The sequence below is a fragment of the Polistes dominula genome, unplaced genomic scaffold (assembly GCF_049000335.1).
Source record: "Polistes dominula isolate Pdom_NZ unplaced genomic scaffold, Pdom_raw_medaka contig_68, whole genome shotgun sequence".
Taxonomy (NCBI): domain Eukaryota; kingdom Metazoa; phylum Arthropoda; class Insecta; order Hymenoptera; family Vespidae; genus Polistes; species Polistes dominula.
The window spans coordinates 1,620,831-1,644,798 of NW_028301034.1; the positions used below are offsets into that span (position 1 = coordinate 1,620,831).

The following is a 23,968-nucleotide window of genomic DNA, read 5'->3' on the forward strand; positions in this document are numbered from 1 at the left end:
TACGAAATAAAATGACTTTTAAATGTTTGTTCTATTTTCGTTTAATAGTAACAAAACAAAAAACCAAAACCTTATAATAAATTAAATTGAATAATTTATAGATATGAAAAAAAAAACACACACACACACATATCTGACATATTTTTTCAAACATTCTATTGATCCACAAAGTTTCATCGAAATAAAGAAACCAAAAAATTGTCATTTCTCATCTATATCTTTATTTCGATTAAAATGAAAAGTAATAAAAAAAATATTTCTTTTGAAAATCAAATCCTTTTGTTTAAAACGTCAATAGAATAACAAAAAGATATCAAATATACTTTTCCTATATAATCTTCCATCAGTATACTATTCTCTTACTTTGAATAGACAATAATCGATGAGTAGAGAATAAGAGAGGTAAAAAAAGAAATTCTAACTTGTATTTCAAATGAAAAATCACGTTCGATATTAAATCTAACTGTTCCGGCGGGTGGGGGTGGGGGTGGGAGTGGGGGATGGGGGGGGTTGATCTCGTGATATCGTCTCCCCTTCTGATATTACGAAAACGGTGCACGCGTGCATGGATATTTTTTGCGTTTTTGTCTTTTTTCTTTTTTTTTTCTTTTCACATAAAAGGGAAAAAACGAAAGGGCGAAAGGACAATAAAAGAAGGGTGGGATGATAAAAAAAAAAGAAGAATAAGAGGGAGAATCACGTGCGCGAATTAGCGGACCACCACCATCGATTTGGTGGGAAGGGATGGGTTGAGAGATGGTAGAGTGGGTGGGGGTTGACAGTTTGCATGCTAGCCACGTTTCGCACTCTTTGGCACATAAACGTCCTACGACACGACAGAGTGAAAGAAAAGGATGGAAAAGGAATAGGAAAAAGGGAAATGTGGGAGGAAGAGGGGAAAAAGATATAAAAGAAAAGAAAAGAAAAGAAAAGAAAAGAAAATGAAATGACAGAGGGAAAAGGTTACCCTTCTCTGGTGCTTTTCGAAAGCACGGAAACGATCTACGCGAATTATCTCTGTACCTTCGGGGAGAAACCTTCGACATTGTGCGTGTGTATATATATTAAGTCTGCCCCTTATTTACTCTGTGTGTGTATGTGTAAGTGTGTGTATCCTGTGTATGTAGATGTATACGAAGTAGATACGTATAAAAGCGGTGTGTAAGTAAACGCATTTTACGGAGGAGGACAAAAGAGGAGATTTCGAGGGGGTTATAGAAGATTCGACGAAGCCGTTATCTTCCGTAGGCAGATATTGCCTATTGCTCGTCGCTATGCGGAAAGACCCGCTGAATATTCAAATTTTCAGTGTTAAACCCAACGAATGAGTCGTCCTCGATAAACGATACGTTTGCAGACGCGAGGGAAGAACGATATCATTTTATCTATTTCTTTTCTTTTCCTTTCTTTTCTTTTCTTCGTTTTCTTTTTCTTTTTCTCCAGACCTTAAGATGAATGAATGTTTTTATTTTATTTTGTTTATTTTTTTTTTTTTGAGAGGATGAACAACCAGAACACTAGCAAAGTGTTAAAGCTTTTAACCCCGTTGATGTAAATCCCGACTATAGTCGTCGAATGATCTTGAATGGTAGGTGCAAATGACAGCAATTGGTCGTCGTATATTATATCAATTAACCAGGAAGACTATTAGACTATAAACTTATGGTTGTATAGAAGGAAAACGATCATAATGTTAAAATCGTGGTTATGAACATTAAATACAGACCTTCGGAATTTATCTTTCGGAATTTTATAAAGAGAAGTTCTGTCGTATGTTGGAATTGTTTTTTATTTTTTCATTTTGATTTGCTACTACTGTATAACATATAACAGCACAATACTTCACCAGAGAGATTTATATATATATATATAACGTTTTGTTATTAATTATGTAGACAATGGTAATATAATAAACCATTTTAAAAACCATTATAGCATCCCCATAATGACATTCCTCAAGCTTTCGATATTTACATGGGATTATCGATCAGCATAAAACGTATATACGAAATCTCGATTAAAATATACAGAAAGATATTACAAAGGTATCACACATTCCCAGAAATATTTCAAATCAAACGGAATATATTGAAAAATGTCATTTATTTAAATAGAACAGAAAGAAAATCTTCACCACGAGTGCCGTTTACTCACGCTTTCACGATTTCCAAAGCCCTCGTCAAGAGAAACAAAACAAAAATTAAAAAAAAAATAGAGAAAGAGAGAGAGAGAGAGAAAAGGAAAAAAATAAGCGGACTGTGCGTTAAAAAATTAAGGACTTGCTGGCAACGTCGAGCTTGCAATTTCTGTGCTTTTACCATATGCACAGAGAGAGTGAGAGAGAGTGAGAGAGAGTGAGAGAGTGAGAGAGAGAGAGAGAGAGTGAGAGAGAGAGAGAGAGAGAGGGAGAGAGACCTCACCTCCTGCTCGCGATGGGAAAGGACGCGTTTCGATGACACGCCACGTACGCGACAAAGGGTGCCATCGGAAAATGGCAAAGTTTTCCTCCTTCTCCTTTCTCATTCCTTTTATCCCTCGACACTTGCCCTCTGGCTTTTCCTCTCGAATATATTTTCACGAAAGAAGAAGAGAAAGGGGTGCACGAACAAAGGTGCACGATGGCGCGAGGGAAAGAAGAGACGAGAAGAGGGAGGGGAAGGGGATGAAGAAATAAAAGGATAGAGACGTGGTTAAAGAAAAAAATGTCGAGTATCGTCGGAAAACCTTGCTACGCGTTTCATTTTCCTCCTCCTTTTTTTATTATTCTCTCTTTCTTTATCTTTATCTCTCTCTCTCTCTCTCTCTCTCTCTCTCTCTCTCTCTCTCTCTCTCTCTATCTCTCTCTCTCTCTCTATCTCTTATATGCTTTTACGTACACACTGGTTCTGTCTTTGTCTTTCTTTCTATCTTTTATATTCCTTTACGTACACACTGATTTTTTTTCTCTCTTTTTCTCTATTTATCTATCTATCTACCTATCTATCTATCTATCTATTTCTCTCTCTCTTTCTCTCTCTCTCTATCTCTTTCTCTCTCTCTTTAGTAATACATATACATATACGCATACAGTCGGTCACGAAAATATTCGGACAGCAATATAGATTTAATAATGATGTTTTGTATTTTAAATTATGTTAATGACTAATCAAATATATTATGATGTAATATTTCACAATTTTTAAATAACAACAATACAAAAAATATTTATCATAAATAATTGTTATCATAATGCAAGAAAATCGAAGAAGTCGATAATTTGTTGGGCAGAAAAATATTAGAGTATTGTGAAATATTATTAGTTATTATTACGATGTTTGTTATGTTACATTGTACATTTTATTGTACATTTTTTATTTCTACATTGTATTGTTACAAATATAATGTTTATAACATAGAGGAAAAGTCAATGATATGTAAAAATAAGAACACATTTTCCTAAATACAAAAGTTTGAAATTTCATGTTTCTTAACGATCAGTAAGAATATTGTACGAAAATCATAAAATATTAAAAGAAAAAAAAATAAATAAATAAAGACAGTATAAATCTGATTCATCAAAATGGATATCTACGAATTTGAAGTTTTCGCGATAGACGTGACATGCTTAAAAAAAAAAATAAATAAAAAAAATAATAAGAAAGGATCGCAGACACAAGTGTTTTAAAAAACAGCCACAATATTATAGGAGGAACGTGGGGTTATCACTGTACATTAGGAAAACGTGCGAAAAGTTTTACATGTAGAAAATCACAACGAACCCTTTCACCAAGTGAAAAGGTTATAATAATGCAATGAACATTAATACGATAGTTACATTTGTTTAAATTGACATTTGTAAAAATAATGAATGATGTGAATGACTTACGATTATTTTTGTCGATTAGAACAAATATGATGTTTACATGTAGAACGATTTCAAGGGAAAAGGATAATGTTGTAGAAATACAAAACATTAAATATCAAATTTATATCAGGTGTTTGAATATTTTTGTTACCGACTGTATGCATATATATATATATATGTATTTCTTTGCTTGTTTCTCTTTCCACTCATTCTCTATTTCTATTCTCCCCCCTTCACTCCCTGTCCCCACCATTTCTCTCTCACCTATTTCGATCCTCGAGGAAGGAGGACTACCTCGACATCGTGCAATATCCCTACGAGTGGAGGAGAGCGAAATTACGTCGACATGAGAGAATCGGAGATGCGGTCTCGAACGTTCCTCTCTCCTCCCGTACCAATTTTACGACGGTAGTAACGATCCTTCCGGAATGCTTTGATCGTACCGATCGAGAGAATACCTCTGGACGATATTTCCAACGTCGAAATCGTTCTCGGTACACTTCCAACAAATATTTACAAAACTAGATACCCAGAAGTGTACGATTTAATATAAATATTTTTTTGTATATTTTGTTATACGTATATGTGTAAATATATATCCGAAATTTAATTTTCAATCAAATATTACAGTCGAGAGATATCTTTCGTTATTTTAATAAATCTTATCACTTTCGTATAATTAGAGTATATACAATCTTATAATACACCGTACCTATTATTTTATCCAAACTTCTAAATCAAATAATCGATTAAAAAGAAAAAAAAAAATTGGATTTTCATGATCTCCGTTCACTATCATCCACTCCATCAATTTCTTTTTCCATCTTTTTGAATTTTTCATCATCAAGCAGAGTCGAGCTTTGAGACCGCGCTCTTTCGATACCATGAATAAATAAAAACTTCATTTTCTCGTTACCGCTGGTATAACCACAGGACGAATAGGAAAGTTTGCAGCCTTGTTTGGTAACACCTCTGACGATGATAAATATCGTGTAATAAAAAAATACAAATAATAGAATACAATATATATATATATATATATATATGGTTATACAGTGAAGTATACGCTACTGTATTTCTATAGAAAAATATTGAAATATATTTTCTATAACTACTATAACATGATTTTTATTGAAAATCACTTTAACTGTATAAATGTACAAAGATATATTATAAGTATACATTTCTAAGAAAAAAAAAAGACTATATTGACTTTAAATAACTCGAAAAAGTCACGAGTGACAAAAAATAATTTAATTAATTTATTTAATTTAATTATATTTACTTCAAAGCACGTACAAATTTGTCTTATCAAACTTTTTGGAAAATTTCAACCAGTTGCGAGATATTTGCTTGAACATCTACAAATACATATATATAAATATAATAATATATTTATTATAACTGTGCAACTGCAACGATGCATTTTTGAAATAACTGACACTAAAAGTTGTTAAATTATTTAAAATTATACTGTACCATTATTTCTATTTTTAAAATAGAAACAGAAGTATAGTCCCCACCCAGCCCAGTTATTAAAATACACATTATATATATATATATATAAAGAAAGGTAGAGAAATATTCATATACAAACAGACAGAGAAAATAAGGACGGAAGAGGTGGAATAAATTTAAAGATCATTCAATCCTTTTGTTTTTTCGACGCCATTATAAACGCATTATACAACGCATTATTGCAAGTGCAGTAAAAGTGTGTGAGTGCCAGAGAAAGAGATTAAAAACGAAAGAAATAGAGAAAAAGAGGTAAGAACAAAAATGGAACAATATGAAACGCTCGTCATCATGATGAATCTTTTAAACTGCTAAGTTTTATTTTCAAAATGTACGTCCAATGTTGTTTAACAAACATTAAACCTAAAAGAAATATAATATGCGTTCTGCTTTAAAATTGCATTTAATTCTAATACGCTATCTTATTATTTTATATTGTTATAATATAATGAAAAGAAACACGAACTTCGTAATATTCGCGTAAAGTTTTTAATTTTTTTAATACTTCGTAAAACAAAATTATTAAAAAAGTATATTTTTATTCTCTTACTTTTCCCAAAAAGTTCTATCGAAATCAATCAAATACCAACTTCTATTTGAAACAAACAAACACACTCACGTACTCGTCATAGGACAAGGGACACACACGATTGATTTGTTTTGTAAATATTTAACGAATCAAACCATGAACAATATTAATCAATAAAAATTTTGTCCTTTCATCCTTGTCTACAACAAAAAAATATTATAAATATACAAATATTTCTATATCTTTCAATATAATATTCCATTGAAATAATAAAAGAAAAAAAATACGTCAATTGGAGATCTACGTAAGACGTAAGAATAAATTCGTCATAAAGGAAAAAGAACAAGAAAAAGGAAAAAAAAAAAACAGAAGGAAAAAAAATTTGCTATCACTTCGAGAAACTCGTATACTAGTCAAACATAGTTAACAGGTTAAAGAGCAGGATGTAAGGAGAAAAAAAGGGAAGATAGAATGAATTGAAGGATAGGAGAAAGAAATGGGGGAAAGGAAATGAGAAAGGAAAAGCGTATTACTCGTTTGAATCATGAGGAACATCTGTTGAATTACGTAGTGGTTGGATAGGTTGATAGTGAAAGAGGAACCAAAAAGAAGTCTAAAATAAGAAAGAAAGAAAGATAAAAGAGGAAAGGAGACCAAAAAAAAGAAGGAAAGAATATATATATATGGCTCGTTCTACCCTTGAAGAGGGGGAGATTAAATTAAAACGCGTCTCTGCGACATCACTTCAGTAAAGTCGCTCTCTCCTGCGTTTAAAAATCTTCTTGAGCATGGTGGCATGGTGAATTTCTCAAATTTACCGAGGCGAGAACAGGAAATGTGATAGGCTTTTACGATTATTCCTTGTCACTATGGCATATGGTAAGGGTAGGAGGGGTGAATAACTATTTTCTTTTTCTTTTCCTTCTTGTTTTTTTTTCCTCATCTTTTGCGAGTTCTTTTTTATCTTCTTCTTTATTTGTTATTTTTTTTCGTTGTCAGGTTGGCGATACACGATACACCGCAAGTGCACTTACGAGAGACGATTAAAAAACCTAGCGTATTCGTTTTCAAAACGTCTCGAACGTTTACGTTAATGTATTATCATCCTGTTGACAAAAAAAATATCCCCTTTTACCTCTTGCTCGTTTTTAAATTATTTTTATATTAATATTTGAATATTAATATCATGAATAAATAATAGGATTAATTACAATTATGTTTATTCAATTAATAAGATTATTTGTTTCGTAATAATACTTAATACTTCCTTCAAGTTAAACCTCTCAGTTATGTTGTCAATTGGTTATCTCATAATCTTATATACATCATTTAGTATGATTAAGTATATTGTTTCTCGTTTCGTATCATAATTCATATAAACCAGCACCAATCAATGAAATAAATTATTAATAACATTAGTAACTTGTTAAATTATAAATATGTAAGTATAAATGACAAAATTGTGTTTTTTTTTTTTTTTTTTTAGGAACGTCGAGGATTATATGAGAGAACACGAACAAGCTTCAAGAAACATACAACAATACTTGTCCAATCCTATAAATGCTTACCTGTTGGTCAAGAGACTAACCACAGACTGGAAAAGGGTTGAAGAACTCATAACCGAAGACGTTGGCAAGTCATTCGTAGCAAACATCACGAATTCGAGAAGCGACCTTAAGTTCCCAACGGACGAGGACCTCAATGGAGCTGCAGTAGCTCTTATGAGATTGCAGGATACCTACAAACTCGAGACTGCTCAAGTAGCCAGAGGTGTTCTCAATGGAGTCCAATACAGTACCGGTTTAAGTGGTTAGTTATACTGCATAATTCGATCTTCTCACTTCTCGTATCATCATTCGTTTTCTTTATTATCTTCAACATTTCTTCCCTTTCATTCTGTTTATTTTTTTTTTTTTTAATAAATTTAATATATTTCTTTATTATCCTTTTTAATATTAATTTAAATTTTTTATCGGTAAAAATATTTATATTAATGGTAATTTTAACAATAAGACAACTCTTAATGATTGTTTAGATAAAAAAAGAAAAATATTCACTACTACTTAGAGATTTATTTTGGAAAGTTTCAACATATTTATTAGCAATATTATCCTAAAGGTACTTTGACGAAATTTTTTACGAGGACATACGACGCCTTCCTGATACGTTAAAGGCAAAGCCTTGTACACTGACTTTCGAGTACACAGTACTTAGTGAACCCTACCATGAATAATTTACGTGGTTTCCTTCATCGGCATTGTACTACTTTCCAGTCAACTTACCTTTTGATTTAGCCTTATAACGATGACTACCTTTTGCAAACGAGTTTAAAGGGTTTTCAATTGCCATAGATTTCAAAGCATGACTGATCTTTTATAATGCTTAAGTAATAACAAATGATCTTTTCATTTTAAATAATATCCATAAGTCGAATTCAGAAAAAAAAAATTCGTTTAATAAAATATTTTTAATTGTATTTTGAAATGTTTGTTCTAATAATTGTTAGTTTTAATGCTAATATTTGTAATAAATTTACTAAAATCATTTTGAACAATATTAAGATTAAAATATTTACATGAGATGGGTCATTGCATTGCATTGGCTATTAAAAATATAAAACTAAGTTTTTAAGAATGTTTAATTATTAAAATTTTTGTTGTCTTTTTTTATTACGAGTCAGTTAAACGTAACTTTATAAATTTAGACAGTTTTGAAACGTTGAACATCAAAGACAAGAAAGTGTCATTCGTAGAAGGGAAAAAAGATAAAAGTTAATTAGCGAACATAGTTTCGTAGACAAGGTAACTGACCTCTCGTCAAGCTCGAGACGTGGGTCAAGCAATGTAAAAAAGAAATTCGAAGAACTCTGATCAGAATGTGTAATATTCGTAATATCAAATTTTTCACTTAAAAAAAAAAATCCAAGCCCTCGTTTAATTATTAATAACGTGGAATTTATCTGTTTTAAAACTCCCTAAATATTTTATGTTATGTTGAAAAGTTAACTGATAAAATCTCGAACTATTTATAAATATTCATTTAATATATTATCCTTGATAATAGAAAACCAAAAAAAGGGAAAAGCTTCCCCCAACCAGAAAAAAAAACTTCGACAAAATTAATAATAAATAATAATAAATAATTGATATTGCATAAATCTTAATTATAGGAAAAACAAAAAATAATTCTTTTAACAAATAATGAAATAAAATATTGTTTCCTTTTTTCCCTTCTTTTTTGAAAAGTTCTTATCTTTTTTTTCCTATTTCACGACAATAAAACCTTACTTTTAAAATGGATTAATTCTAAATTAAATTTAGAATTAGAATTTAATTTGTCGGAAGAATTAGTAACACGCACACTCGTTAAACTTTAAGTATTGATTAATTTTGCAACGTTATTTTGTTTTTAGCAAGTGATTGTTTCGAACTGGGACGGCAATCTTATCATAATAAAGATTACTATCACACCGTACTATGGATGCAAGAAGCTATGGACCATCTGCAAGAAGAAGAGAATGCAACTTCTACTTCGAAACCCGACATTCTCGAATATTTGGCTTTTTCGACGTATATGCAAGGTACTTCAACGTTCTAATTAATAAATTGTTTATTATGGATATTGTCTTTCGAAAAAAAAAACAAAAAAACAAATCTTATCACATTTTTACAAATGTTAATACAACTTGTTTGTTTTTTTTATTACGCGATAATATTACAATATTAACAATTTGTAATTAGTATAAAAAAAATACTGAAATAAGTACGCAAATAACAATAGTAAAAAAAAAAGAAGAAAATAGACTGTTCATAAGTAGAAAAAATTGAAAAAGCAATTACTCGGACGTTTATTTTCTTTTTTATCATTTGCTATTCACACATGAGAGAAAGAAAAATTACCGTGCTAGTGAACCGCAAAAACAACTCAACCCTCATACAAGACCCTTTGCACTGGAATAAATAAAACGTTAAACGCGTAACGAAAATATTCTCTTCGTTCTAACGAAGTACAATTTGAAAGTTCAACAGACTTTTAGATGTTCACAATTGATCGCTGTTCATATTGCAAAACTTTAGATTTGATTTTAATCACTTCCCATACAATCTAAATCGAACATTAATGGAGTGAAAATGGTTGTTAATTCCTGTACGTATGAATTTTCTATATTCGAAATTCTACTTAATACGATTATATAATACATAACTGTTAAAGAGTAGAAAATTAATGCTAGTATCTATTAACTAACAATAAGTGTATACCTTAAAACTAATTGTAAAGTTATTTTGCATAGAATTGCGATGAAGTGTAACAATTTAGATGAGTTTTTTTTTAAGATAAATATTAAAAGGTAATAATTAAAGATTACGAGAAATATCTTTTAACAAATAACACAAATATTATAATATAAAAAGCATAATTAAATCGTAAATATATCAGCAACAATTTTTTTCATTATAAATGAACGATATGTGATAATATTAAAAACAATAATTATTGTTTACAGGTAATGTTGCACGTGCTCTCAGCATGACAAATGAACTTTTGGAATTAGTACCAACTCACGAAAGGGCACTTGGTAATCGTGCTTATTATCAAAAAGAAATTCAAAGTAAAGCGAATCTTATGAAAAAGAAACGTGGAGAGGATGGACGAGATGATACAGCAATACCGGAACAGGTACGTTTCACACAAACATATTTTATTTCCTTCGAATAAACAAATTAATTCGAAATTGTTTACATATGAAATTATAAATAAAAGTTATCATTCTTTTTTCTTTTTTGCAAATAATATAAAAACATATCGAACATTTATAAACAAATACTTTAATGTTACAATTGGATATAAAATATTTGTTTATAAAATTAAATAAAACTATTTCGAAGGAATTAAATGATTGTAAATAAAAAAAACAAAAATAATAGGATATGATGTACATGGTGTTTTGTAATAATTGTGAAATATTTGAATGGGTCACAATTCAGTGACCTGTTTAACATATGACCTATTTAATTTGTTTTTTTTTCCATATCAAATTTAGCATAGCTATAATAATTCTTGAAATAGACGACGAACCGTCAGCGAGTATTTTAGCTGAATTTCTAGACAACTTCCGAACAATCGATTTTCGAATAAATGGACAGGTCATGGAAGTCCTATTGCTGCGCCTGTCGGTCTTAACTTCTCACCGAATTTAAATCCGATGGATTTTTACTTGTGGGGTTATTTTGAAATCCATTGTATACGGAACGTCCATTTTCAATTGTAAAACTATTCGTGAAAGAATTGAACTAAGTTTTTTTCAAACAAATCCAAAAAACAACATTTGGATATAATATGAAGTGAATAAAAATATTCATTGAATTTTTCTAATCCCATACTACGGTAGATCATTTTAATCGGTTTAATTAGATAAATTTAATTGTTAAATCGTTGTAATTAGATCGATACAGTATGAACGAATAATAGAATTCTTTCGTAGTGTAAAAATAAGTACAATGACCTATATATTATTCTAAGAAATTACTTGGATGAAATGATTTTTTTTTTTTCTCAACATTTCAATTTACAACATCCCACATTTAACGTGCTGCAATGCAAAACCGAAGTATTATATCCTTAATACGAGTTTAGCATCCAACATCGTTGAAACGCTTTTCCACAAATTTATATGGGTCGACAGCTTGTTTACTCGATTTTCATGTTCCCACTTTTCATGAATGAGTTTGAAAGCTTTCGAAGGTAAATTTATACCAGTAATCCTTGAATTTGTAACAAGTTGTTTTTTTTCTCTTACGTTTACAAACGTTAAAGTGTACCAATCAAAGATATATTATTTTCACACCATATCTGATTAATTATTTATTTGATTAGAAGAAAATAATGTTATTAAACATCAATTAATTAGAATTATTACGAGTAATGAATTCAAACACGAATAAATTAGATCCCATTTGCATTTATCAATCCAATAATTTGACATATTTAAAACAAATCATCAATAATTATGATTTATTCATAAAACTAGATCAATATTATTTAATATGTTCGATATTTTTTTTCTTTTTCAGAACTTTACTGTTACCGAGGAAAAGGTTAAAACTTGGGAAGAAATGACAGAGAGGGAAAGATACGAGATGTTATGCCGCGGTGAAGTTTCCATTCCACCGGAAATACAGAAGGATCTAAAGTGTCGTTACGTCGATCGAGGAATTCCTTTCCTTAAAATAGCCCCGTTCAAGGAAGAGGAAGCTTATCTTGATCCTAGGATTGTCGTTTATCATAACGTCATTTATGACGAAGAAATTGAAACGATCAAAAGAATGGCTCAACCCAGGGTAAACAAAAAATAATGATAAATAAAATATACGTATTTATATTTATAATAATACTATAATATATTCATATATTATGTATATATGTATACATAATATATGATGTTTGTAAATTTTTACGATTTAGCCGTAATTATAAATGAAAAATAATTCGTAGAAAATAAATTAGTAGAAACTTTGTAAGGTATTTACAAATTTGTATCTTTAAATTTCAGTTTAAACGTGCCACCGTCCAAAATTACAAAACTGGTGCACTTGAAATTGCCAATTACAGAATAAGCAAAAGTGCGTGGCTTCAGGAACACGAGCATAAGCACGTAGCAGCTGTGAGCAAACGTGTCGAGCACATGACCAGTTTGACCGTGGATACTGCAGAAGAGTTACAAGTTGTAAACTATGGTATCGGTGGTCATTACGAGCCTCATTTTGATTTTGCTAGGGTACGTTCATACTTCAAATTATTCTATAAATTCAAATTATATTATATAATAAATATTATCTTTTGTGTTTTATATATATTTAGAAAGAAGAAACTAATGCTTTCAAGAGTTTAGGAACTGGAAATCGTATTGCCACAGTTTTATATTACGTAAGTAATGAATAATAATAATAATATAACAAATATAATAAATTTCGTTTTTTACTACGATATAGATAACGTTAATTAATTTACAGATGAGCGATGTAGAGCAAGGAGGTGGTACCGTGTTTACGGCTATTAATATATCCCTTTGGCCTAGAAAAGGTAGTGCTGCATTTTGGTACAATTTGAAACCAAACGGAGAGGGTGATTTCAAAACAAGACACGCAGCTTGTCCAGTACTTACAGGATCGAAATGGGGTATAATTATATTCTGTTTATTATCCTCTTTTTATATATATATATATATATATATGAAACCAATCAATATCCGAATCGTTCTCTACTATTTTTTATATATTAATATTTAATTTATTTACATTTCAGTTGCTAACAAGTGGCTTCACGAAAGAGGACAGGAACTTCTTAGGCCTTGCACCTTAGAAAATCAATCAACAGATGAAGCTGACGTTAGGCATTGAAAAAAATTCCATGAAGCATGCGATTAAATTGATTCGTTAATGTTATTTCAAACGATCTAATGAAATATTTTTAAATTATTCGCAAAATAACAATGACCAGAAACGAACAATTTCTCGTCGCAGTTTAATTAACTACTTTTGCTCGATTTTATGCTAAAGTTACGAAAAAACGACACGTGGCTATTATTAAAAAGCTAAAAGAATTCATCTCTTGCAAAAATAATTGCAATAATAATTCATCGTCTAGAAAAGATAAAAAAAAAAAAAAAAAAAAAAAAACATTGAAGAAAATCTTCATGTTAATCGACGATTTTACGATAAACGAGAAATTCATTTTCAATCACTTTTTTATTCTTACGATTGTAAAAAATAATTTCATTAATCGTTATTGAAATAAGTATTTATAAAATGAAATTTTAAACCAAATAATGATAATATACTTCGTTTCTGCCCATCGTTTTTATTTATTTCAGAAATTAATAGTAATAATCTTTTTAAATGGATTTATTATTATTATTATTATTATTATTTTATTCTCAACATTCCTATCACATGAAATAAACATTTTTGTAGAGAAGGATGTATGGATTATTATTGGGTTTTTTTCTTTTATACATATCAACAATTTCTGTATACTTATTAAGACTCGTATAGAAATACTACTATTTGTAAAGAAATAAATATCTAGGATTATACTTTTTTTTTCATTTTGCTAAAAAGATCTATGAACAAAGTATAATAATTATGTAACTAATGAGTTTTTACACGACAAAGAACATTTAATTATTATTGGAAGAGGATTATCTTCGTCACATAGTTCGAAATATTTTTGTAGACAGAAACATTTGTGTGTTTCCTTTTAGTGTTTGTTCAATTTTTGTAAATATAATACGATTAGGATATACTTTATAGTTTAATACATTTAATCGTTCTTCGCGATTAATCCTTCGCGAACAAATTAATTTTTGTAACTGAAGGATATAATGATACCTTCCAAAAAAAGAACTTCTATATACGTATATGTATAATAAATCTATCGTAAGGATTTTTAATCTTTGTTTACATGAAAAAGTATCAATTAAAAATTCTTCATATCAATTGTTTAAGCCGTACTTATATCTGCGTTTATCTGCTATCCTTATTGTTTAAACTAAATATACTTATGTGTACTGTAATTATGAAACTGTATTAATACAAAACAGTTGGTAAAAAATAAATTTTATGATTTATTTTTAAATTAGAGAATTATTTATATTATAAAATAAATAAATAAAATATATATTCTTTTACTCAATTATTTGATTGAATCTACTTTCAAAATTACTTACACATATATATATATATATAGATTTATCGTTCGCGAAGGATTAATAAACGAAATTGTATAAGAATTACTTGTAAATGAACTTAAACAAAATATGACAGAACATGATAGATTTTTTTTTTAATTCCACAGTGATATCGAACTTTAGGAAATAAGACGAATGTCGTTCATAGAGTTTATCAATCGAATAGAGATATACTCTCCTCAATTATAAAATATTTACCTAATTCGAACGTACCCTTAGCTACAGTCACTTATTTCTATACTCCACTCTTAAACTCTTTTTAATTTCTTAATTAAGTAAACGAATTATTTCCATAAATCATACGTATATGAATGTAAGCAAACATGATTCGTGGAAACGTTATGATGCAAGTAACAGATACGAGATAAAAGAGTAATTAAGAGACAATGTATCACGGCATTGAGAATGCGATTGTTGTATTGTAAACGTGATTTTCTTCCTTTTTTTAATTTAATGATCATTAAAGAAAATCATTGAATTTTTAAAAACCATCAAACAAAAAATAGAATTAATTGAAATCCTTTAAAATTTTATATTACATTTTAAACATAATTTTCTATCGTACAATCATTATAAAAAATCGTTAAACATATTAGACAAAAAAAAAATATTAATTCATATATTTTAATATTTATATTGCAAGAAACCAACGTAATAAGTAATATACAATTTATTTAAACGTTTATGCACGTATATATATATATATAAAAGTAGTGTATACAATTTTTCATATAATTGTATAAACATGACGTTCCTAACGTTTTACATTTAAAAAATAATTACGTCAGATTGTAACGAGTCAAAGGTTACAAAACCTAGTCAAGCCTATCTATTCAATTTCAAATTTTAAACAAATTTACATTTTTCATTATCATGTAATATGTTACAATTGTACAAAAAAGAAAAAAAAAGCATGTATACAACTTACGTAAAGCATTCGTATTCTCGATCGACCGAAGGCGCATTCGCGTGTTGTTAAAATGCGTTGTTATCGCACACGATTATTGTTAGCCTGACAAAAGGCCAAAGTAGCTTATCTTGTAAGCGAGTTTTCTCGTACGCGTTACGAAATAAAAACAATTTGCGTGTAACTTGGAGAAGAACAAAAAAATAATAAAAATATACAATCAAGATTGAACGAATCTTACACTATCATTTCATTTTATCAAATCATCGGATAAAAAATAAACGAAAGAAATATAATAATGAATAATATAAATCATCCTCCAGTTATCGCAAATTTTTCTAACGTTAAACGCTTAGCTCTTAAGTTCGTTCGCAATGATCGAAATAATGCGTTCCACCGAGAATTCAACGACGATCAATAAACTTTTACAAATCTCGAATTGATTTTCTGTATTCCTTTTGTTTTTTGTTTGTTTTTTGTTTGTTTTTTCTATATACAAACTTACGAATAATCCTCTCATTACTTCGTTCAAAATAAAATTCAATTATTTATAACTTGTCTTATATTATAATTTTTTCTATAATTAATTTGTATATTATCTAAAAGTAAAAATTTTTAACTTTGTTACGTTAGTTTTTTTCTTTTTAATTATAATAGAATATTTCGTTAGATATTTGCATTAAAAAAGACTTTGTTAATAATTTCTCTTATCAATCGTAATATTTTTTTTAACGATTTATATTTTATATCATATTTTTCTTAAATCACTTTTAGACAATATTTAAAAATTTATTTTACGATTAATTCAACAATATAAAAAATTGTAATATGAAATAAATCATAAAATTCATTTTTTTCGAAATAAAATTAATAAAAACAACAAGATTTCTAGTTTAATTATGAATAGTGAAATATTAGGAATTAAAAAAATTATCAAGAAAAAAAAATAAAATTGAATTTAAACGCGTGATTTGAAATTTACATAAAATAAAAAAAAAAAAAAAGTAAAAGTACAAGTATTAAATTACTAGAGAAAATAATATCTATTAATTATTGTAAAATTAATAATTTTATATAAACTGCATTATATATAGAAAAGAATAAATTACAAATTTAATAAAATGCGATCAAAGTGAAAAATCTTAATGACAAAAAAAAGAGAGATTACTTTAATATTAAAAGACGATAATTAGGTTTCAAAATGTAATAAAAAAGGAATTTAAATATTTTGACTCGAACTAACTAAACACATATGCATCTTTTTGACGATATAGACACGCATTTGGTGTCCCAAGAAGATGGAATGGTCCATCATCTCCAATTACAACTAGAAATTAACGACAAGCAAAAAAAAAAGTAAAACAATAAAATATAAAATATGACTAGAGAGCCATTCTCTAAAGGTTCGAACTTGCTGTTGAACCTTTGAAAATAACTCAATAGCCTCAGTAGTTGCCCTCTTGAGCCACACTTAAGTGGGGGCCTCTTCGGCATTAAGGGTTCATTCTGGTTTATCATTTTAAAAAAATCAATTTTTTTTTGCATTTTTCGAAAGTAGACATATGTAGAATTATCATATAAAAATTTTAGAACGATCCGAGCAGTCTGAGTATATTATTTTGCGACCCAAACACATAGAGATATTACAGAGAGAGGGGACAAACCATTTGCGGTTGTGTAAGTGGAAATGTCTCTGCATGAATATAGCTGCAAAAAACAAAAGGTTGATGTTGACCTGACAAAAACAGAATTACTTGAAAGATGTTTAGGTAACCACACTCAAAATAATAATGAGTGCTTCTCAACAAATGCGTTTGGGCTATGGTGCCTAAACACCTATTAATTGGTAAAAAAAATTATTGAAATAGCTTGTAAATTGGCAGCTTGTATATTCAACGAAGGTTTTGATCCAATACTGAAAATAATGCACGTTTTGGGGATAAAAATTGGCCCTATCGCAGTCAATTACGCTAGTAATCGCGACAACACGCGTGTGCACTCAGTCAATCGTTTGAGCGGAGAATCTTCAAAAGAGGCCAGGACACAACGAAAAAAGACTAGAATGGAAGAAAATGAGTATTTTGAAGAAGCAGAAGGCATACTATATGGTGCAGGCATCGCAGAATAAGGTAAAGTCAGACTTTTTAAAAATTTGTTAAACGCGTTTTCTCGAAACAACGTTTTCTCGGTTGGCGGGCATGATATCTCCGAAACTACTCAACCGATCCTTCTGAAATTTAAACCACATACTCTAAACATGAATGGCTATCTCGCATGCTACAACCAAGTCAAAATTTTAATTTTTACTATTTTTTTTTTACAAAAGTGCGAAAAAAATCGTAGATTTTTTTATTTTTCGAAAAAATGGCCGTAATTTTGTTTTGTTTTCATAAAAATTGATAGTTTTAGCATACCCGATAGCCATTGTCATACTGAATTTAAAACCGTTTAATTTTTTTGTTTTAGATCACCCTTTCTCAAATTTCGATGCCCACCAACAGCATACCTACTCTCGAAGGGTTCACGTTTGTCAGCCATTTTGAATGTCAAAAAATGTTAAAAACAATTAAAAAAAAAATTTTCTTGTACTTCTAGAGTGTATTTATCATACCCAACAACTTTCATATGTATATGTATCCAACAAAGCCTAACAAAAAATCGTGAAAATAGCCTTTTTTTTCGGCGTATAAACCAGAATGAACCCTTAAGCCTCTTCTTTCTTCATTCCATGAAAACTGCATTTGGACATTTTCTACGCGCGAGCAAGATAAGATCTCTCATACTAATTTTGCAAATAAACTCGTATTTGTTATAATTCTAATTCTCAATTATTACAAAATTAATTTACATTTCGCAAACACTTTTTTAGCTCGTGGACCATCAATGAACTTACAGTTCATTGACCATACACGAGCACATTTAAACGAATGTCCAAGCAGATAATAATTTCCCTCGATGATCTAATAACACTTCGCACTTTTAACGTCGAGTATAAAATCAAATTGAAATAAAAAGTGCAATAAATGCAATGCATTTTCTTGCAATACTTTCATTTCATTAATATGTTATATTTAATTATATCAAATATCTCCAGCTGTAAGACGAAATCGCGATAGTGCGTAGTGCTAATCCTGAAATACTAAAAACTAAGTATCAAATGCATCAAAGAATTTGCGAATTTTATTCGATTCTATCTCGTTCGAGATAAAATCGAAGTAGAAATGAATCTTTCAAATGGTTGCAAATACCTTTGAATCATGATACATAATAAAGATCACAGAATAGTTACAAAATAAATTAACAAATCAAGCATAATAGAATGAGATGATCAAAATTTTGCAACAATTCTGTATACACCAGGAGGCGGAATTTCCACTCCGGAGTGGAAGCAAGAAGTCTAATGCCTTTCCTGGATCCTACCTACTTAAAATTAAAGTTTTCACATTCATTCAGAGAAGTATGCTACCTGCCTACCTATTATCCATATTTTTACTCATTTAAAAAAAAACCATACATACCCACCCACTCACTCAACGGTTCTCACACATACCACCAGGGTGCAAGAGCCTAAACTAGAGAGCATGCCCCGAGGCATCTCCGACACCCTAGTTCAACCACGTTTTATAAACTTATATGCTAATGGGTATACGTACTTTTTGCTAAAATCGACTGCCAAGGCTAATGATTATTGCATAAAAAACTAAAGCAAAAATACAAGTATACACTAGTATATATGTATGCATACTAGTAATATACAAGTATATCAAAGTTTCCACAAATAAATGCAGTAACTCTACTATACAAACGATTATTTAAAAAAACTAGAAATATTTAATCCAAATATAAGAATGAAGATAGATATGTAGAAGTAATGCTTTAAGTATTTAATGATGTATTAAATGAATAAAAAATATCACGAAACGATGTACAATACACACTACCTAATACGCACACACAGGTGTAAAGTACATCATGCAATCACTAGCACAATAACAGCCGCCAATAGGGAAAAAAACTAAAACTAAACCCACACTAACTGTTTCTCACCTATACGTGTAACACCTGGGCACACGCATAAATGAGAACACAGAAAGTATGGAATTATGTTTTATTATATTTTATAATATAAAAGTAAATTTAAAGAAAAGATAGAATAACAAATTTTTTGTTTCGTTTGAAAGCCTGCTTCCAAAATAATTAAAAGTTTTTAGTCTTGAGCAATTATTTCTATCATAAATTATATAATGTTCTCTAGTTTAACAAATTATTTGATAAATCTAAGATTCATTTGATTATTTTTAATAAAATTCATGTGTCAGAAGGACCAAAAGAAAGTTAATAATAATTTAAACATGTAAATAGATTTTACATTGAATCTAACACAGCCATTCGCCCGATAGTACTTGCGTTACATAATTTACAATTAGATTTGGAATAGATCACAAGTAATATCGACCCAGGTCTCACCGCGAGAAGGTTGCTGTGTTCGGAGACCCACGGGCTAAGACTCTACTTCTATAATTATCTTTCTAACTAGTACATTTCATTAGTCATTTGTTACAAAGAAATTTCTAAAATTCAACCGGAAAAACGTGTCACCAAATTTTTTATCCAACTTATTATTTAAGTTAGATGAAAAATCATGTACATCGTTTTAAATCGACCTACCTACCCGATTTACAATCCTAAATTAACGCAAACGTATAAAAGCTGTGACGTAGATTCGATTGGAACTTTAAATAATATAAAACGCAAGTTACTATTAAACAAACGCAAGTTACTATTAAACAAACGCAAGTTCCTATTATACAAACGCAAGTTCCTACTAAACAAACGCAAGTTCCTATTAAACAAATGCAAAAATGTGAACTTACAATGTAACACGCAAAGTATTACAATATGAACGCACGCATTTATGTGCACTAAAGTGCATTGACTATTATTTTAATAATAATAAGAATTCGTAATGTTATAAAAAATACTCCTTATATTATTTAAAACCTGATAAAAATATTTTAATTTCTCGTTGGATTAAAATATTTTTCTTATGATTATTAAATTTATATTTTATTCTTTTATAAGATTAAAATAATTTAAAAAATTCTATTTACATTACTCATCTTATTATAACATCATAAATCAATCATTTATTTTATTATCTTATCATTTAATATATAATTCTATCTAAGACTAATCCTCTTCAGATGCTATTAACAATATTTCTACCTGTGAATAGAAACAATGTAGAAAGATTTATAAAAAAAAAATCAATGAAAATTGTTCACACACACACACACACAAATAGATTCATTACATTCATACATTCATATATTCAGATACAAAACCCACCACCACACTACTACAACAACACAAACAACAAACACTAGAATCGATCTTGCCAATAATCTTTGTCTTCTGTCTTCTTATTTTTGTATTCCACTTCTGTAACAAAAAAACTAGATGAAAAGGGCATGTGTGGAAAAATGAAATTCGATGTAGAATCCCCGACCAAAAATTTCCAATTTAAAAAAAAAAAAAAGTTTTAAATGACCAAAAGGTGGACATTAAAAAATATCGAATTCTCGATGCATTAGAAAATGTGTTTTTCTATATTTTAATCACAAATGAATATGAAAAAATGCATGTCTCTGATTCATGCTTTTTTTTTAATATGCAAATATATGAATAGAAAAATGTTTCAATTTCATACGAAATTATTAATTGATTAATACAATTACAAATACACATAGAAAATAATTCAAGACACATTATAAAAAACTTAATCAATTGTGAATATTTCACAATATTTCAAAATTAATTAACACCGCTTTCAAAAGGAAAAAAAAAAAAACAATATTGCACCTTACGTCGTATTACAAAATGCATACGCAATTATGCATATCACCATAACCATAACCATATCGAGATCAAATATACATTTGATCGATAGATAACATACATTTTTTATTTCATTAAATTTATGTTTACGCGAAGTATGTAGTTACATCAAGTGTCTGATATACATGTATTACATCATTTATGTACAAGACACTTTTTGATTTCTAGTAAACTATTAAAAAACAAAAAAATAGTAATACAATTTCACAATTTTCGAAATACATATTTTAAATAAATATGAATTCAAATGAAATATCAATTCAATATGAAATTTTAAAGGAAGACAAAATTGAAATTCAATATAGAAAAATAATAATTGAAACAAAATTTGATAATTAATTAATTGCTACTGCTTGCTTTAACAGATTCTAAGCTAATCAAGTCTCATAGATAATTAATCGGAATAATATGACTAATTTTTCAAGGGAAAGGATGATTGACTCTAACTAATGGGACTAATCCGATTAGCCCATATATAAAAAAAAAAAAAATACACAAATCTAAACAAGGTGATAATGTTCTTCTGCGACCACGTAAGAGGGATATACCCTCGTGGAAGCAATTGTGATTAGGATGAAATTTAGATGAAGCGTACTACTAATCGTCGAAGAGTGCGATTATATATGTAGACGCAATTATGAATGAACATGAATGAAGGGTATGTAAGGCTTACCTTACATTACCCACAGCTCTATGAGCTGTATGAGAGGGGTGTCCCTACTCTACGGGAATTATAATACAAATCTACATAAAAAATAGAAAAATAAAATGCCAAGGGAAAATTATTCCAAATTAAAATCTACAAGATTGATAATCACCCAGGTGCATTTACAATCCCGTATGCAAAGCCTGGGCTCCCTGTTCTCAACTTATTCGTATAATCCACACTCTCGAGAGTGTGGGACAGCCTTTTAATTAGGTTTCTTTATATATCAAGACTTATGCATTTTTATTCCAATTAAATCATTTCTTCTATTATAAATCTGTGTAAAAATAGTCAAATGATTTTTGTATCATCTCTCTTTGCTTTCATTTCTTAGAAAAACTTTGATATTTATTTATTTATATATTTCATAAAAATACTTTTTCCTCAAATCTTTCAATTACATATTTATTTGTTAATAATTTTAGAATTAAAATGCACACCCTTGATATATTTATATGCACTCGCATGTGCTGGCTGTACTTTTGTGTATTTTCATTTCGCTTAGCAAGACTTATACGTTTCTAATTAGAATGATTCAAAATAGTTTTTCATTAATTTGCACTATGTAAATATAAATTATTATATATAGATTTAAATGAAATTTTCTAAATTATTATTAGATAAATTTCTGTAGTTAAAAAAATATTATGAAGATTGAAATATTTTCAATAAACATTTATTAAATACTTTTATCAGTGCATTCATTTATTCACTTTTGATCATTCTGAATGAGAAATGTATATTCTTACTGTATGTTCATCTGCATTTAGCAGGTATGTTCAATTGCATTTAGCAATTATATTCATCTGCATTTAGCAGGTATGTTCGATTGCATTTAGCAATTATATTCATCTGCATTTAGCAGGTATGTTTGTACTTACTGCGATTTTCATATGCACTTTTAAGTGCAGGCAAGCCTTTTAAATTGTTTCATCTATGTACCAAGAACTATACATTTTTATTCGAAAAAACTAATCTTTCTACTTTTATATATAATAAATTAAAAAATATATTAATCATCTTCATATTACTCATTATTTCTCTTCCATACATCTTTTATAAAATCTTTCTTTAAATATTTATGTATAGTAAGAATATTTCTCCCACACTCTCTCTTATGAATTTATTAACTCTTTCATTTGGTATTTATTTATAAATAATTATGGAATAAAAATGTACATTCCGGACATATTAATATGCACTTATAAGTGCTGGCTGCCGTTCCTTTTATTCCGTTTATTTAGTAAGACTTATACGTTTCTAATCAGAATAATTCAAAATAGTTTTTCATTAATTTGCACTATGTAAATATAAATTAATTATTATATATAGATTGAAATGAAATTTTCTAATTGTTATTAGATAAATATCTTTGGTTAAAAAAAAAATATTACTTAGATAGAAATATTTCAAATATTTATTTATTAAATACTTTTATTAATGTAATCATTCGTTCATTTTTTTATTATTCTGAATAAAAAATGTATATTCTTACTGTATGTTCATCTGCACTTAGCAGGTATTTCCATCTGCACTTAGCAGGTATTTCCATCTGCACTTAGCAGGTATTTTCATCTGCATTCAGCAGGTATATTTGTACTTACTGCGATTTTCATATGCACTTTTTAGTGCAGGCATGTACTTACTGCGATTTTCATATGCACTCTTCAGTGCATTTAATCAGAATGATTCAAATTTTCTTTTTATTTATTTGTTTATTATTTAAAATAAAAATCAATGACTATATATTCAATAAAAAAAATGTATAAATGAATTAAGAGACTATGTAAAAAAAAGAATTATGTAACTTTTGGATGCAATAA

At 28.8% G+C, this 23,968-nt stretch overlaps 1 protein-coding gene across 4 annotated transcripts in view; it reads left to right on the plus strand.

Annotated features, from left to right (window-relative positions):
• The window catches only part of PH4alphaEFB (prolyl 4-hydroxylase subunit alpha-1), a 282,808-nt gene extending 266,828 nt beyond the window's left edge, over positions 1-15,980 (plus strand). For all 4 annotated transcript variants that reach the window (XM_089174545.1, XM_089174547.1, XM_015333470.2 and 1 more), the window contains 8 exons: positions 7,375-7,697; positions 9,301-9,468; positions 10,393-10,565; positions 11,960-12,226; positions 12,439-12,663; positions 12,747-12,812; positions 12,899-13,064; positions 13,191-15,980. In XM_089174545.1, coding sequence (XP_089030671.1) covers positions 7,375-7,697; positions 9,301-9,468; positions 10,393-10,565; positions 11,960-12,226; positions 12,439-12,663; positions 12,747-12,812; positions 12,899-13,064; positions 13,191-13,285 — 1,483 coding nt within the window. In that variant the 3' untranslated portion in view covers positions 13,286-15,980. The remainder of the gene's footprint in view (positions 1-7,374; positions 7,698-9,300; positions 9,469-10,392; positions 10,566-11,959; positions 12,227-12,438; positions 12,664-12,746; positions 12,813-12,898; positions 13,065-13,190) is intronic.
• Positions 15,981-23,968: the final 7,988 nt, after the last annotated feature.